Below are 15,808 nucleotides of genomic sequence, written 5' to 3' on the forward strand. Positions count from 1 at the left end.
CTGTCCTTGTGATTTCTTCCACAGATGATCAAATAATAAAACAACCCAAAGGTCACGGCATTATCGTCTTTCAAGACTGTGCAGTCTTGACTATACCATTAACACTGGACAAATCATAGGTGGCAGACGTTCTTATTTCTGGAAACTTTCCATTTCAGCCACTCCTTCTTGTGTTGTTCTGGGAAGCAAGCACAGACAAGGACATGGAGTAGGCTTTCTTAATGTCAGATCAGCTCAGAGGTGTCCTTTGTTCCAGCCTGTGAACATGGGGTGACACTTCGGAGTACAGCCTGCTAAGAGAGCAGGCAAGCACTCCCATGAGTTATTGGGTTGCTAAGCACCCCATTTGCAGAGTGATCCCATTAAATTACCCTGTAGCTCCAATTAAGGGAACTCAGACCAGAGTCCATATATAAGAGTGCTCCCTTGTCAGTTTTATCCTGGGGTTTAAATTGAATTCTTTTTTTTTTTTTTTTTTTTTGCTCACGAACTTTATTTTATTTTTTTTTTTTATTTTTTTTTTTTTTTTTTTTTTTTTTTTCTGAAATTTATTGACAAATTGGTTTCCATACAACACCCAGTGCTCATCCCAAAAGGTGCCCTCCTCAATACCCATCACCCACCCTCTCCTCCCTCCCACCCCCCATCAACCCTCAGTTTGTTCTCAGTTTTTAACAGTCTCTTATGCTTTGGCTCTCTCCCATTCTAACCTCTTTTTTTTTTTTTTTTCCTTCCCCTCCCCCATGGGTTCCTGTTAAGTTTCTCAGGATCCACATAAGAGTGAGACCATATGGTATCTGTCTTTCTCTGTATGGCTTATTTCACTTAGCATCACACTCTCCAGTTCCATCCACGTTGCTACAAAAGGCCATATTTCATTTTTTCTCATTGCCATGTAATATTCCATTGTGTATATAAACCACAATTTCTTTATCCATTCATCAGTTGATGGACATTTAGGCTCTTTCCATAATTTGGCTATTGTTGAGAGTGCTGCTATGAACATTGGGGTACAAGTGGCCCTATGCATCAGTGCTCCTGTATCCCTTGGATAAATTCCTAGCAGTGCTATTGCTGGGTCATAGGGTAGGTCTATTTTTAATTTTCTGAGGAACCTCCACACTGCTTTCCAGAGCGGCTGCACCAATTTGCATTCCCACCAACAGTGCAAGAGGGTTCCCGTTTCTCCACATCCTCGCCAGCATCTATAGTCTCCTGATTTGTTCATTTTGGCCACTCTGACTGGCGTGAGGTGATACCTGAGTGTGGTTTTGATTTGTATTTCCCTGATAAGGAGCGACGCTGAACATCTTTTCATGTGTCTGTTGGCCATCCGGATGTCTTCTTTAGAGAAGTGTCTATTCATGTTTTCTGCCCATTTCTTCACTGGGTTATTTGTTTTTCGGGTGTGGAGTTTGGTGAGCTCTTTATAGATTTTGGATACTAGCCCTTTGTCCGATATGTCATTTGCAAATATCTTTTCCCATTCCGTTGGTTGCCTTTTAGTTTTGTTGGTTGTTTCCTTTGCTGTGCAGAAGCTTTTTATCTTCATAAGGTCCCAGTAATTCACTTTTGCTTTTAATTCCCTTGCCTTTGGGGATGTGTCGAGTAAGAGATTGCTACGGCTGAGGTCAGAGAGGTCTTTTCCTGCTTTCTCCTCTAAGGTTTTGATGGTTTCCTGTCTCACATTGAGGTCCTTTATCCATTTTGAGTTTATTTTTGTGAATGGTGTGAGAAAGTGGTCTAGTTTCAACCTTCTGCATGTTGCTGTCCAGTTCTCCCAGCACCATTTGTTAAAGAGGCTGTCTTTTTTCCATTGGATGTTCTTTCCTGCTTTGTCAAAGATGAGTTGGCCATACGTTTGTGGGTCTAGTTCTGGGGTTTCTATTCTATTCCATTGGTCTATGTGTCTGTTTTGGTGCCAATACCATGCTGTCTTGATGATGACAGCTTTGTAGTAGAGGCTAAAGTCTGGGATTGTGATGCCTCCTGCTTTGGTCTTCTTCTTCAAAATTCCTTTGGCTATTCGGGGCCTTTTGTGGTTCCATATGAATTTTAGGATTGCTTGTTCTAGTTTCGAGAAGAATGCTGGTGCAATTTTGATTGGGATTGCATTGAATGTGTAGATAGCTTTGGGTAGTGTTGACATTTTGACAATATTTATTTTTCCAATCCATGAGCAGGGAATGTCTTTCCATTTCTTTAAATCTTCTTCAATTTCCTTCAGAAGCTTTCTATAGTTTTCAGCATACAGATCCTTTACATCTTTGGTTAGATTTATTCCTAGGTATTTTATGCTTCTTGGTGCAATTGTGAATGGGATCAGTTTCTTTATTTGTCTTTCTGTTGCTTCATTGTTAGTGTATAAGAATGCAACTGATTTCTGTACATTGATTTTGTAGCCTGCAACTTTGCTGAATTCCTGTATCAGTTCTAGCAGACTTTTGGTGGAGTCTATCGGATTTTCCATGTATAATATCATGTCATCTGCAAAAAGCGAAAGCTTGACTTCATCTTTGCCAATTTTGATGCCTTTGATTTCCTTTTGTTGTCTGATTGCTGATGCTAGAACTTCCAGCACTATGTTAAACAGCAGCGGTGAGAGTGGGCATCCTTGTCGTGTTCCTGATCTCAGGGAAAAAGCTTTCAGTTTTTCCCCGTTGAGGATGATGTTAGCTGTGGGCTTTTCATAAATGGCTTTTATGATCTTTAAGTATGTTCCTTCTATCCCGACTTTCTCAAGGGTTTTTATTAAGAAAGGGTGCTGGATTTTGTCGAAGGCCTTTTCTGCATCGATTGACAGGATCATATGGTTCTTCTCTCTTTTTTTGTTAATGTGATGTATCACGTTGATTGATTTGCGAATGTTGAACCAGCCCTGCATCCCAGGAATGAATCCCACTTGATCATGGTGAATAATTCTTTTTATATGCCGTTGAATTCGATTTGCTAGTATCTTATTGAGAATTTTTGCATCCATATTCATCAGGGATATTGGCCTGTAGTTCTCTTTTTTTACTGGGTCTCTGTCTGGTTTAGGAATCAAAGTAATACTGGCTTCATAGAATGAGTCTGGAAGTTTTCCTTCCCTTTCTATTTCTTGGAATAGCTTGAGAAGGATAGGTATTATCTCTGCTTTAAACGTCTGGTAGAACTCCCCTGGGAAGCCATCTGGTCCTGGACTCTTATTTGTTGGGAGATTTTTGATAACCGATTCAATTTCTTCGCTGGTTATGGGTCTGTTCAAGCTTTCTATTTCCTCCTGATTGAGTTTCGGAAGCGTGTGGGTGTTCAGGAATTCGTCCATTTCTTCCAGGTTGTCCAATTTGTTGGCATATAAGTTTTCATAGTATTCCCTGATAATTGTTTGTATCTCTGAGGGATTGGTTGTAATAATTCCATTTTCATTCATGATTTTATCTATTTGGGTCATCTCCCTTTTCTTTTTGAGAAGCCTGGCTAGAGGTTTGTCAATTTTGTTTATTTTTTCAAAAAACCAACTCTTGGTTTCGTTGATCTGCTCTACAGTTTTTTTAGTTTCTATATTGTTTATTTCTGCTCTGATCTTTATTATTTCTCTTCTTCTGCTGGGCTTAGGCTGCCTTTGCTGTTCTGCTTCTAGTTCCTTTAGGTGTGCTGTTAGATTTTGTATTTGGGATTTTTCTTGTTTCTTGAGATAGGCCTGGATTGCAATGTATTTTCCTCTCAGGACTGCCTTCGCTGCGTCCCAAAGCGTTTGGATTGTTGTATTTTCATTTTCGTTTGTTTCCATATATTTTTTAATTTCTTCTCTAATTGCCTGGTTGACCCACTCATTCGTTAGTAGGGTGTTCTTTAACCTCCATGCTTTTGGAGGTTTTCCAGACTTTTTCCTGTGGTTGATTTCAAGCTTCATGGCATTGTGGTCTGAAAGTAAGCATGGTATAATTTCAATTCTTGTAAACTTATGAAGGGCTGTTTTGTGACCCAGTATATGATCTATCTTGGAGAATGTTCCATGTTAAATTGAATTCTTAATGTGGGTAGGGCAAACCGAAACATTTCCTAATTCTGCTAGATGTAGCAGAGGAATCATGCACAGGAGCCCCCTTTCCAATGTGGGCGGGGAAAATGGGTCATATCTGCTGGGAGAGATCACTTAAATTCCCTTTTGTTTTCCATTAAAGTCCTGCACACAATGTACTCAGTCACAACAGCGAACTTAGATGTCAGAATACTCATTTTCATAAATGGGTCTGGAAAACAGTCACATTCACCCCTTGCTGTTTTCAACTTTGGAGTAACTTTATAGAACACACCATTTTAATTACCACTGACTTACACGAGTTAAGGTCAGAAGTCCAGGATAGGTTGGTATAATTGGATGGTAGAAGAAAATCCTGGATTTCTTTTATAAAGTTGTTTTTTTTTTTTCCTGTTGGTGCCTTGTGTGTGTGTGTGTGTGTGTGTGTGTGTGTGTGTGTATGTACGTGTATGTGGGGGTGGAGGGTAAGCCTCAGTACGTAGACTATTTTCACTTAAATGTCTTGCAGTTTACAATAAAATACCATGCAGATGGTCCCCAAGGTAGGCACACCCAATTTGTGAATGTGTCTTGTATCTGTGGTACCAGTTACATAATCACCCTCCCCCAACCTTCCTCACCACAAAGCTTCTCTTCTCTCCCTCCCTTCTTGTCATTTGCTGGCTCCAAAACACAATCTTGGGGTCCTTGGCCACTGATACCAACTCAAGTCTGACTTGGGTAAATTTCTGATCCACTACCTCTTTTCCATAATGTCCTTTCGTCCTCTTGAAGTAATTATGCATATGCAATACAGTTTCTGTGTATTTTGTGACTTTCATTACTCTGAACTCTGCTCATTCTTCCTTGGGCAATTCTCTCATATAAATGGTAGTGTTTAAGACCATGAATCAGACAGACAGGTTCAAGTCTTGGTTCTACCACTTACTAGCATTATGACTTTGGGCAAATTATTTTGCTTTCTGTGCCTCAGTCTTCCGATTGATAAAATTGAGATAATAACATAATTATACTCATTTCTTAGCCATGTTATGAATATCATGTAAAACAATGTAAGTTGGATGGTGTGGCAGGAACACACTGTAAGTGCTTAAAAACATGATTTGCTGATGTCTGCTATTATTTTTATTTTGTTTCTTCTTTTTCTTCCTTGCTCTAGCCTCTCTTTTCTAATTTTCCTCAAGTGTTTGAGAAAAATTTTTTTTCCTTTTTCCTTTCTTTTTTTTAATGCTTATTTATTTTTGAGAGAGAGAGAGACAAACGGAGCATGAGCAGGCGAGGGACAGAGAGAGAGGGAGACACAGAAACTGAAGTGGGCTCCAGACTCTGAGCTGTCGGCACAGAGCCCGACATGGGGCTCGAACTCACGACCGTGAGATCATGGCCTGAGTTGAAGTCAGATGCTTAACTGACTGAGCTACCAAGGTGTCCCAATTTTTTCCCTCTTTTGATGATCTTCCCCCATTTCTGTGTTCTTCAAGCTGAGGTACAGGTGACAATAGGCAGTAGTCATTCCCTAGTGAGGGCTGGCCTGGTCTCAGTGTCATCTGCTACAGGGAGCTAGCTGACACCCTGCTTTGTTTTTCTGCTAGTCTTCGCCAGTTTTTAGTCCTGAGTGACCCTATGGCTCCTAAAGATCAGAGTAGAGCTGGGGATGCACTTGCATCAAGAAAAGCAAAACTATCTGCTTGGGAGGGGAAGGTGAGGGCATCAGACATATTAGTAGTAAATAACATTTCTTGACATTTCTAACAAGGCCTCTTCCGAATTCCAGAATTTCTACCTTAGTCTCTATCCTCTTCAAATTAAATATGCTTTTTGATTCATTCAGTTTTTGAAGATACTGTTAGTGGGAAAAACAAAATGGTTTCTTAATTGACTTGATCATTTTTCTGCTTTGTATGACTGTTACCAAATAGTATACTATTTTTTTATTGAAATTGTGTAGCATCTTAGTTATATTCAACATTAAATAGGCCTTTGTGTTGTAGCCTATAGAATTATTTCTACGGGGAAAATAAGCTCTAAGTCCTTAATACCTAACTAATGAAAGAAATCTTTAGAAGGCTACAGGTTTGTAAATGGGGGACTGAATGTATAGTATGATATGTACAATGCAGGTCAACTTTTACAAGGTCCAACCTCCATTCTGTCTAGATAAGACATTGACCAGGAGAGACCCAAGAACTCATTTAATATCAAATGAAAATGTTATTTCTCTGGAATTGGATTGGATTTTGTATTAGTCAAGGTTCTCCAGAGAAATAGAATTAGTAGGATACACACACACACACACACACACACACACACACACACACAGAGAGAGAGAGAGAGAGAGAGAGAGAGAGAGAGAAAGAAAGAAAAGAAAAGAAAGAAAGAAAGAAAGAAAGAAAGAAAGAAAGAAAGAAAGAAAGAAATTTATTAAAAGACTTGGCTCATGCAGTTTTGGAGGCCAAAAAGTCCCACAGTTTGCTATCTGTAAGCTGGAAAACCAAGAAAGTTGGTGATATAATTCAGTTCGAGTCTGAAGGCCTGAGAACTAGGGGGTCAGTGGTATAAGTTCTGGAGTCCAAAGGTTTGAGAACCATGGCTCCTGTGTCTGAAGACAGGAAAAGCTGGATATCCCAGCAGAAGAAAAGAGAGAGATCATTTGTCCTTCCTTCTCCTTTGTGCTCCATTCAGAAGCCCAAGGGATTGGAAGATGTGCCCCCAGCTACCGTCCCCCCCCACTACACCCCCACTGGTGAGGGTGGATCTCTTTACTCAGTCAACTGAATGAAATGCTAATCTCTTTCAGAAACACCACACAGATACACCCAGAAATAATATTTTACCAGCTATCTGGGTGTCCTTTAGCCCTGTCAAATTGACACATAAAATTAACCATCACAACTTTTAATCCCCTTTATAAATGGAAGCCTGTCCTTTAGCTCATGTTTATTCTCATGGCTAAATGGAGTACAAAGTCTGAATCCATGGATGATGGATAGAATATGATATAAAAACCCAATTTCTAAATTTCTAAAAATATAAACAAACTCAGAATTTGTTTGCTTATGTTTTTAAGTTGGAAAGGTTGAATAACTGTTGCAAAGCTACTTTTGGACTTGTTTGAGTAATTTACCAACATTCAGCCCGTTTCAATTATCCTTGCCCACCCACTGGTTCAACCAAATTAAGAATTTTAACACCAGGCATTTAAAAGGGGAAGGAAAAAGAGATTCATGTATTTGGATTCTTCAAAGAGAAAGTGAGAGGGAATTTGTGCCAGTTTCTGTATTTTCTTACTTCTCATCCCAAGTTACTGCTGTCCTTGGCAGGCAAGTCTTCCTCAAATTGTAGTTTGTGTACCATGTATCTATTTGAATTCCCTGGGGTGCTCATTAACATGCACATTCCTGGGGACCACCCAGAACTTCTGATTTGGAATTTCTGGAGTTGGGGTTTGGCAAATTGCATGGCTAACAGCCCCCCAAATGATCTTTATGAACTCTGAAGTTTGAGGACCGCTGATGAAGACATTCTGCCTTAGGATGTTAAGTGGTTGACAATGAATGTGATGTTAATGGCCCCTTTTTACTCAGGATTTGGTTTTGCTGGACCTCCACATTTTAGATTCTTGACTTTTTGAGGAGGATTTGTCAGGGTCTATGTAATATTAGTTTGTTGGGCTGCCATCATAAAATACCATAAACAGAGTGGCTTAAAGAACACAAATTTATTTTCTCACAGTCCTGGAGGCTAGGAGTTCCAGATCAGGGTGTTAGCAAGGGCTGGTTTCTGGTGAGATCTCTCTCCTTGGCTTGCAGATGGCCGTCTTCCTTGTCTTTGCATGGTTTCCTCTGTTGGTGCATGTTGTCTATGTCTTAATCTCATATTCTTACAAGTACATCAGTCATATAGGATTAGGGCCCACCCACTGAACCTCATTTTATCTGACTTACCTCTTTAAAGGCTCTATCTCCAAATACAGTCACATTCTAAGGCATTGAGAGTTAGGACTTCCACAAATGAATTTGGGGGGAAGCAACTCACCCCATAATAGTCTAGATTTCAAACCGCTGTGTAAGTAAGTGCAAGATGAACACTGCAGATTTATGATCAGGTTCCCTCCCCATTCTGGCTTCTGTCCATTGAAGGGATGCTTACTCCTGGTTGGTCTCTTTTTCTCTCTCCTCTAAGACAGCAGGAAGGAGGAAGGGACAATGAGACCTTGATTTTCATTGGCTCTGTTCTTCCTAAGCTCCATTTCTTTGAGTGTGGGAGAGTCTAATTACTTAGACTCAACTGCTTAAATGACTAAGAATGGTGGTTCTCAAAGGAAATCTGAGAAGCCAAACTCTCCTCATAAGTAATATTAAGATCTTTCCTTTTTTTTTTTTTTTTTTTTTTTTGTTAAACTGGATGACATCTGCACTGATTGTGCAAGAGCAGGGCTGACCAGAACTGCTGGTGCTTCCACATGAATTGAGGCAGTAGCACCAAAGCTGTACTAGTAGTCATTATATAATTTCACCACAGTGCATTTGCATTGCAGGAAATAAGATGCCAGTTTCACTTAAAAATGCCCTTGTTGAAATAGTAAAAATTATTAGGTTTGCTATATTTCAGCCTTTGAATCTACCTGTTTTTAGGATGATAGGTGACAAAATGGGAGGTATGCATAAAAGTACTCTGCTGCATACAACTTCCAGTGGCTGTTTTGAAGAAAAGCACTGGTTTGATTGAATTGTGAGCCAAAGTAGCCTCTTTTTTTCATGAAACACCATTTTAACTTCAAAGAACGAGTGATGAACTCCAGTTATATTCAGACTCGTGTGGCTGGCAGACGTGTTCACAGAAATGAATGAAGTGAGCCTGTCACTTCATGAAAGGCGACTGACAGTGTTTGTTGCCCATGATAGAATTCAAGCTTTCAAGTGAAAATTGGAATTTTGGAACACTTGTATCTGTTACTGTGAGCTTGATAGCTTACCAACATTTGAAGATTTTCTACTGAGGTTGGTGATTAACAAATGTGATTTCTTTCATATTACGTAATGAAATATGTCAATATTTGGGAAACCTACATAATTCATGGAACCACTCTTTTCCAAATGAAATAATACATGATGCTACAAAATCATGTGTGGGTGAAAGATCTATGTGTGGGTTCAAGATAGGAGCACCTGGGTGGCTCAGGCGGTTGAGCATCCTCCTTTGGCTCAGGTCGTGATCTCGGGGTTCGTGGTTTTGAGCTCTGCGTCGGACTCTGCTGTCAACTCGGAGCTTGGTGCCTGCTTTGGATTCTGTGTCTCCCTCTCTCTCTGCCCCTCCCCCGCTTGCACTCTGTCTCTCTCTATCAAAAATAAATAAACGTTAAAAAACAGTGCAAGATAGACCAGCAAATTCTTATGTAGCAGTTCGTTATATGATTTCAGATTCTCATTGCAACCAACCTTTAAGAAACTATAATTGTCAAGTTTTTGCATATTATCAGAGAAGAATATTCACTATTATCTGAATGGATTATTACAAATGCTCTTTCCTTTTTCAACCACATATCTGAGTGAGGCTGAAGTTTCTTTATTTAATGCAACCAAAAATATATTCTTATCAAAGTAGATTAAATGCAGAAGCAAATATGAGGATCTAGCTGTCTTCTATTTAAGCTAAACATTACAGATTTGCAAAAATATAAAGACATGCCATTTTCTGACTAATTGTTTTTGTATTTAGGGATAGACACAAAATACATAAATAAATTTTATTTATTTAACATGTAATGGGTTTATCATTGCTATTTTAAAACAAATTGATAAATACATATTTAAAAAAAATTCTCAGTTCCAATTTCTAATACAGTGACTACCTATGCATATAACCCAATAAACAAAGGCTCTTTGGGAGCCCCAATAATTTTTAAGAATGTGAAGGGATCCTGAGATCCAACAGTGTGAGGACTACCAAATTAGACATTTTTCTAGCTATATTGTGGTAATTGGTTTAGAGTTAACTTTGATTCATGGTGCACTTAGAGCCAAATATATTCACTATCTGAATGCTAAACATAGTAAGGTTGACTTTTGCTTTTTTCTCATTGGGAGAAAAATCCTATTGGTATTCCATACCAAAGTATTCTCATGCATAGATTAGTGCTTGTTTTACCTTTCCTAATTCCAAATAAGATTAGATAATCATGAACCAACTGGAAAACAAAAAGTCTTCTCTAAGAACTAATGTTTGTGAGAGTTTTGTTTCAATGTAATGAAAATGTGTTTAAATTAGCAGAGAGTAAATTCTGCCCTATAGAAATGCACTTGGAAATCTTGGCATCAATGTACTATTTTCCTCATTCTGCTCCTGTTTTGTCCTTTTCCATTTTACAGAGCATTTGTGCCCTTCCCCTCCTCATCTTTCTTTCACACCTCTTCTTTTATTCATCCCCCCCCCCCCCCCGCCTTTTTCCTTTTGCCTTATTACAGCTGGGGTTATTTCCTCACATGCTGCACTTTGTGGTTTCTGCAGCGTCCTCTAGGAAAGATGCTGAATCAGTCACTATGAGCAAGGCACTGACAAAGCGTAGGTACACCTTCACATTCTCAGCTCCAGACCTTCCACAGTCTTCTGTTCAACATGGGACTAAAATTCAACATGGGACTCTATGCTGTGCTTCCATTCTTAGATTTCTAGAGTCTATGAGGGAAGGATAGAGAAGAGGATTTTAACTTAAAACTTATACCTTCTAAAAGAAATGACTTCAGAATAAGTCCTGCTGTTTCACTGTATGCTTCATAGATTTCTTTCTCATTTTTCCTCTAGTCCAAAAGTCACTCCCGAGTCGGCCTGAAATCAAGCACGAAGCAAAAGGTATGTTTTTTTCCCCTCTGCATCATTCTGTAAAAAATAATTATTTTGGTGGATGCTTTTATTTATTTTTAAAAAAGAGAATGATTTCTTTTTTGAAGGTAAGGATACTCCCAGAAACAAGGTATTTTGGAATTTTCATTTACTTTGCTTCTACAATAGCAAACCTGAAATGGGAGAAGAAATCCTTGAAATGAAATGGAACAAGAGAGATTCTGGAAACCCAGTGACAGAAGCTGAGAATTTCTCATGGCTTACAAGCAATTCTGAAAGCAAGGTCAGAAGATAATGTGCCAGATTCAGTTCTCGTATTTTTTAAGCCCTTGGCAGTGAAGGAATTTGTTTCTATCTCAGTTCATGTGTCCACTAAACTTTATTCTCTCAGGATCTGCTATGGAGAATGACCCTCACCTATGACCTGTGGCGAATTGGCTAAAACATGAGCTCTGAGTTAGAAAGAATTGCTTTCAATCCCTGGTTCTGTTACTTTATTAGCTATGTGACCTTGGACACATTTGTACAAAGAAGATGATTGTACCTACTAGTGAAGTATATTCTAAGGATAAAATGAGATAACATGTGAAAACACTTACATCCTAGTGCCTAGCACAAAATAGGCATTTAATTTTTAAAATCCTAATATTGTTTCATTGATACTTTAGATCAAAACAATAGAAAATTTGAAATTCCAAAATCTTAATCCTCAGACACACAGACATACACATTTACATATATTTAAATTATGTTAATTCCTGGTGATACATAGGGCGATGATATAAATAGATTTATTAGAATTTGGAGAAGTCCATGTTAAAAAATTATTATTCTAATGTCGATGTTTGAACTTGTTGGAGTACTTGCTGAACCTTTGAGGATAATGGATGAGTTAACTCAGAATACCTTTCTTGATGTTAATTGTTAGAGAAAAAACACTTCAAGAATGCAAAGCATCTAAGAGGTGCTTAAGGAGATTAAAAGAGGTAACATCTGTGAAAGCACTAAACCCAGTGCCTAAGTACATAGTAACTGTTTTTATTAGCAGAACATCATGTTGCTTGGGAAGAAGACAGGCAGACAGGGGTTCCAGCCCAGCCTCAACACTTACCTGCTAATAACAGCTAACACTGATAGAGCAAACACTGTGCTCCAGGTACAGTTCTGAGCACTTTCCAACGATCAACTTATTTAATACTCTCTACAGCCCTCTGACATAGGTGTTCTTGTATCCCCAGGGTCTGTTGGCAGAATGAAATTACACCAGTAATTTGAACAGAGAAAATTTAATATAAAGAACTGTTACCCGGTTGTAAAGTTGTTAACTAGGTAATGGGAAGAGTACAAAACATAGAGGAAGGAAAGAAAAATAAGAGAAAAACAGAAAGGGAGACAAATCATAGGAGACTCTTAAATATAGAGAACAGACTGAGGGTTGCTGGAGGGGAGGTGGGTGGGGAGATGGGCTAAATGGGTGATGGGCGTTAAGGAGGGCACTTGTTGGGAGGGGCACTGGGTGTTATATGTAAGTGATGAATCACTGGGTTCTACTCCTGAAACCATTACTACATGGCATAGAGCATTTTTGCCCTTGACTTGAATTTAAATAAATTAACAAAGGGGTGTCTGGGTGGCTCAGTTGGTTAAGTGTCTGACTTTGGTTCAGGTCATGATCTCACAGTTTGTGAGTTTGAGCCCTGCGTCGGGCTCTGGGCTGACAGCTCAGAGCCTGGAGCCTGCTTCGGATTCTGTGTCTCCCAATCTCTTTGCCCCACCCTGCTCGTGCTCTGTCTTTCTCCCTCTCTCTAAAAAATGAATACACATTAAAAAAAGTTTAAATAAACAAAAAGAAGACTATAGGGGTGGGGGTGGGGAGCAATTCCAGGAAGCAGGTATCACCCCCAGGGTGGAGGGAATAAGGCGAAGAGATGGGATTATGAAAACTTCTTAGATCTTTAGAGGAAGGGACCCACAGAGTTGAGGTTCAGACCTCTGAGGAGCGGGTGCTGGCCAGCATGCTGTGAGTCTGCACATGTGGCCAGACTGGACTCAGTGGCTGTGCAGGAAGCACAGAAGAATAATGCTGCTGGTGTGAGGCCCAGAGGAAGCACAGCTGAGGGAGCAAGTTCCTTCTCGCTTCTCCCCCTCTGCACCCCCTCTAGTGCTTCTCACTGGCAGAACTAACAAGAAGTCAGCCGACTGTGCAGGAATGTGTTTCTCAGAGCCCCAGGCCTAGATCACAAACCAGGTTACAGAAAGAAGGGTTTGGAGATGAGAGATAATAATTTAGCAACTGGTACCATTATTAGTTCCTTTTCGTAGATGAGGAAACAGAGGCAGAGATGTGTTAAGCTCTGTTTGCCCGGTGTTGTGCTCTGAGTATTTGTGCCCCACTCAGATTCAAATCGGAATTTGATGATATTAGGTGATGATATTAGGATGGGGACCTTTGGGAAGTGCATGGGTCATGAGGGCTCTGCCCTCATGAGTAGGATTAATGCTCTTATAGAAGAGACCCCATAGAGCTTCCTTAGCCCCTCCTCACAGCGAGATGTGTGCAACACAGTGAGATGTGAACACACGGGCACCCTGATGACAAGCTTCCAGCCTCCAGAACCATGAGAAATAAATTTCTGTTGTTCATAAGCTACCCAGCCTGTGATATTTTGTTATAGCCACCTGAATGTACTAAGACATCCATCTAGAATGAGGCCGGTCAGAAATTAAACCTAGCCAACCTGGCTCCAAAATTTATGCTTTTTAAGTTCTTGTACAAGTAACCATGGGCAAAAACACTCCAAGTCTTATTTTTAAAATCTACAAAATGAGGGGCGCCTGGGTGGCTCAGTCGGTTAAACGTCCAACTTCAGCTCAGGTCACGATCTCATGGTTCATGGGTCTGAGCCCCATGTCAGGCTCTGCACTGAGAGTGCGGACGGAGCCTGCTTGGGATTCTGTCTCTCCCTCTTGCTCTCTGCCCCTCCCTGCTTGCACTCTGTCTCTTTCTCAAAAATAAATAAATGTTTGAAAAAAAAATCTACAAAATGAGAATTATAATTCCCAACTTCTGGGGTTGTTCTAGGGGATTAAATAATATAAATGATGTGCTTATTGTATTTCTAGTACATAGTAGGTTCCTAATATTAGCTCTTGCTAAATATGGCATTTCTCTTGTTTTGAGTAGAGGGACCTCATTTTGCCTCAGTGACTCTATGTGCAGTTTCGAAAGGATTGCTCTTGGCCTTGGGGCGATCCCATCTACAGTGAGTTGTTCATTTAGTTGATTATCGCTCCAGGTTAGCATGTCTAAGTGTTTATGTCAGAAATTGAACAGCAGAGAGAATTTAATACTGGAGCTTGATCAATGGAGGCTTTATTGATGATGTCCTTAAAAATCAGAATTTATTAGGGGTGCAACAAGGCACTGAATTAGTCTTTCAATTCAAATTTTAAGAGGTGGGGGAAATCACTGAATTTATTTATTCATTCTTTGACACAACAGTTATTCATTGGGTACCTAATTGCACCAAACATTATCTAGGAATGGTATCCAGGAGTGATGATATAAACAGAGAACAGACCCTGCCCTAGAGACTGTTTCTTCCAATCTGGGGCGGGGGTGGGGGGGAGGGGGGCACATGAGATGCATCAACCCAGATGCTTATTCTCACTCCTTGTTTTTGACAGGTGTATATGGGTGTATCTTTCTTGCTATCATGCTATCATGTGGGTAAAATATCTATTGGGCCTACTACAGAGTTGACTAGTACCCAGTGGAGATTGTGTGGTGGTAGAGAGGTGTTAGGGAGAGCAACTGCCTCTTCCAAAGGACAGTCGTTCAATAACTGGGGAAGAGGTGAGTCTCAGAGCAGACTCAGGGGCTGAGTGGGAGAGGCTGGGAGGCAGCAGCACTGGAAAGCTCTTAGGCTTCTGGTGGGAGGTCATACGATGTTTGTGTGCAGGGATAGGAGAGTTAAGGGCTCCAGGCCTGGTGCTGTGATGCTGTATGGGCCCTTTTGTCCTTGCATGATCGATAGACTGGGAGACAGGACCTGGGAACAGGCAAGGCCTCAGAGCCCTGGAAGCAGCTGAGATAGTGTCAGGAACCTCTTCCATAAAAATTGGGTTGTTTTATGCTTTATTTCCTCTCTGTGTTTACTTTCTGTCTGCCTAAAAGTGCCATATATCCTGGTATCCCTAAGGAACTAAGGGAAGGGCTTTATATATGAGCTTTGGCCAGAATTTTAAGGCGAAGCTGTCGTGGAGGCTAGCATGGTAGCCATTCATTCGGCAAGTAAATACTCTGTTACCCCAGTGTGGAACGTCAGTGAATGAGGCTGAAATAAATAGAAGACTCTTCTGTCTCTTTCCCACAAAACGTACTTACCTACTCCCCAATTATCTTTTCAAGATTAATAACAATATTAGAAATAGCATACAATCAATGTTCTGGTTGCTTTGCAAACATTCCTTGGTTGCACTGTTTTCATTCGATTTTAATCAGAAAGAAAATTGAACTGCCAAAGCCTAAGGTTAACAGAGTGTTTTAAATATTTTGTCTCCTGCCCAAACATTTCTCTGGTGTTCAGGGATCTTGAGTGTACTACATATATCCTTTTTTCTATTAAAACCGTATCTGCAGATCTGATAAATAAATTCACAGTAAGTTACACTTGAATTATGTGGTTTAAAGTCTAATCTCTCCTAAGAGTATTTGCATTTTAATAGGTGATAGAACTAATGAAATGGAGTTGAAGGGGTAGAATTTTCTGGCATTAGCAAGGAGGGAACAATTTTGGGTTGGTAGAAAGATCTTATCCTTGCTTCTAAAATTACATTGTTTACCTGTAAGATGGATTCTGGAGGATATATTAACTGATTAGATGACCTAGGGTCACAAATGTATACAGTGGGTGGTGAGTCAGTACTCTAATTTGGAGCATC

General features: G+C 39.9%; 1 protein-coding gene across 2 annotated transcripts in view; it reads left to right on the forward strand.

Annotated features, from left to right (window-relative positions):
• Positions 1–15,808, forward strand: part of RASGEF1B (RasGEF domain family member 1B) — a 562,649-nt gene that overhangs the window by 94,542 nt on the left and 452,299 nt on the right. Inside the window, exon 2 of one of the 2 annotated variants that reach the window (XM_043572372.1) lies at positions 10,826–10,873. In XM_043572372.1, coding sequence (XP_043428307.1) covers positions 10,826–10,873 — 48 coding nt within the window. Of the gene's footprint in view, positions 1–10,825; positions 10,874–11,049; positions 11,148–15,808 lie in introns of those variants that run through there. The other variant, XM_043572373.1, reaches the window with a different exon arrangement.

Source organism: Prionailurus bengalensis, chromosome B1 (genome assembly GCF_016509475.1).
Source record: "Prionailurus bengalensis isolate Pbe53 chromosome B1, Fcat_Pben_1.1_paternal_pri, whole genome shotgun sequence".
Taxonomy (NCBI): domain Eukaryota; kingdom Metazoa; phylum Chordata; class Mammalia; order Carnivora; family Felidae; genus Prionailurus; species Prionailurus bengalensis.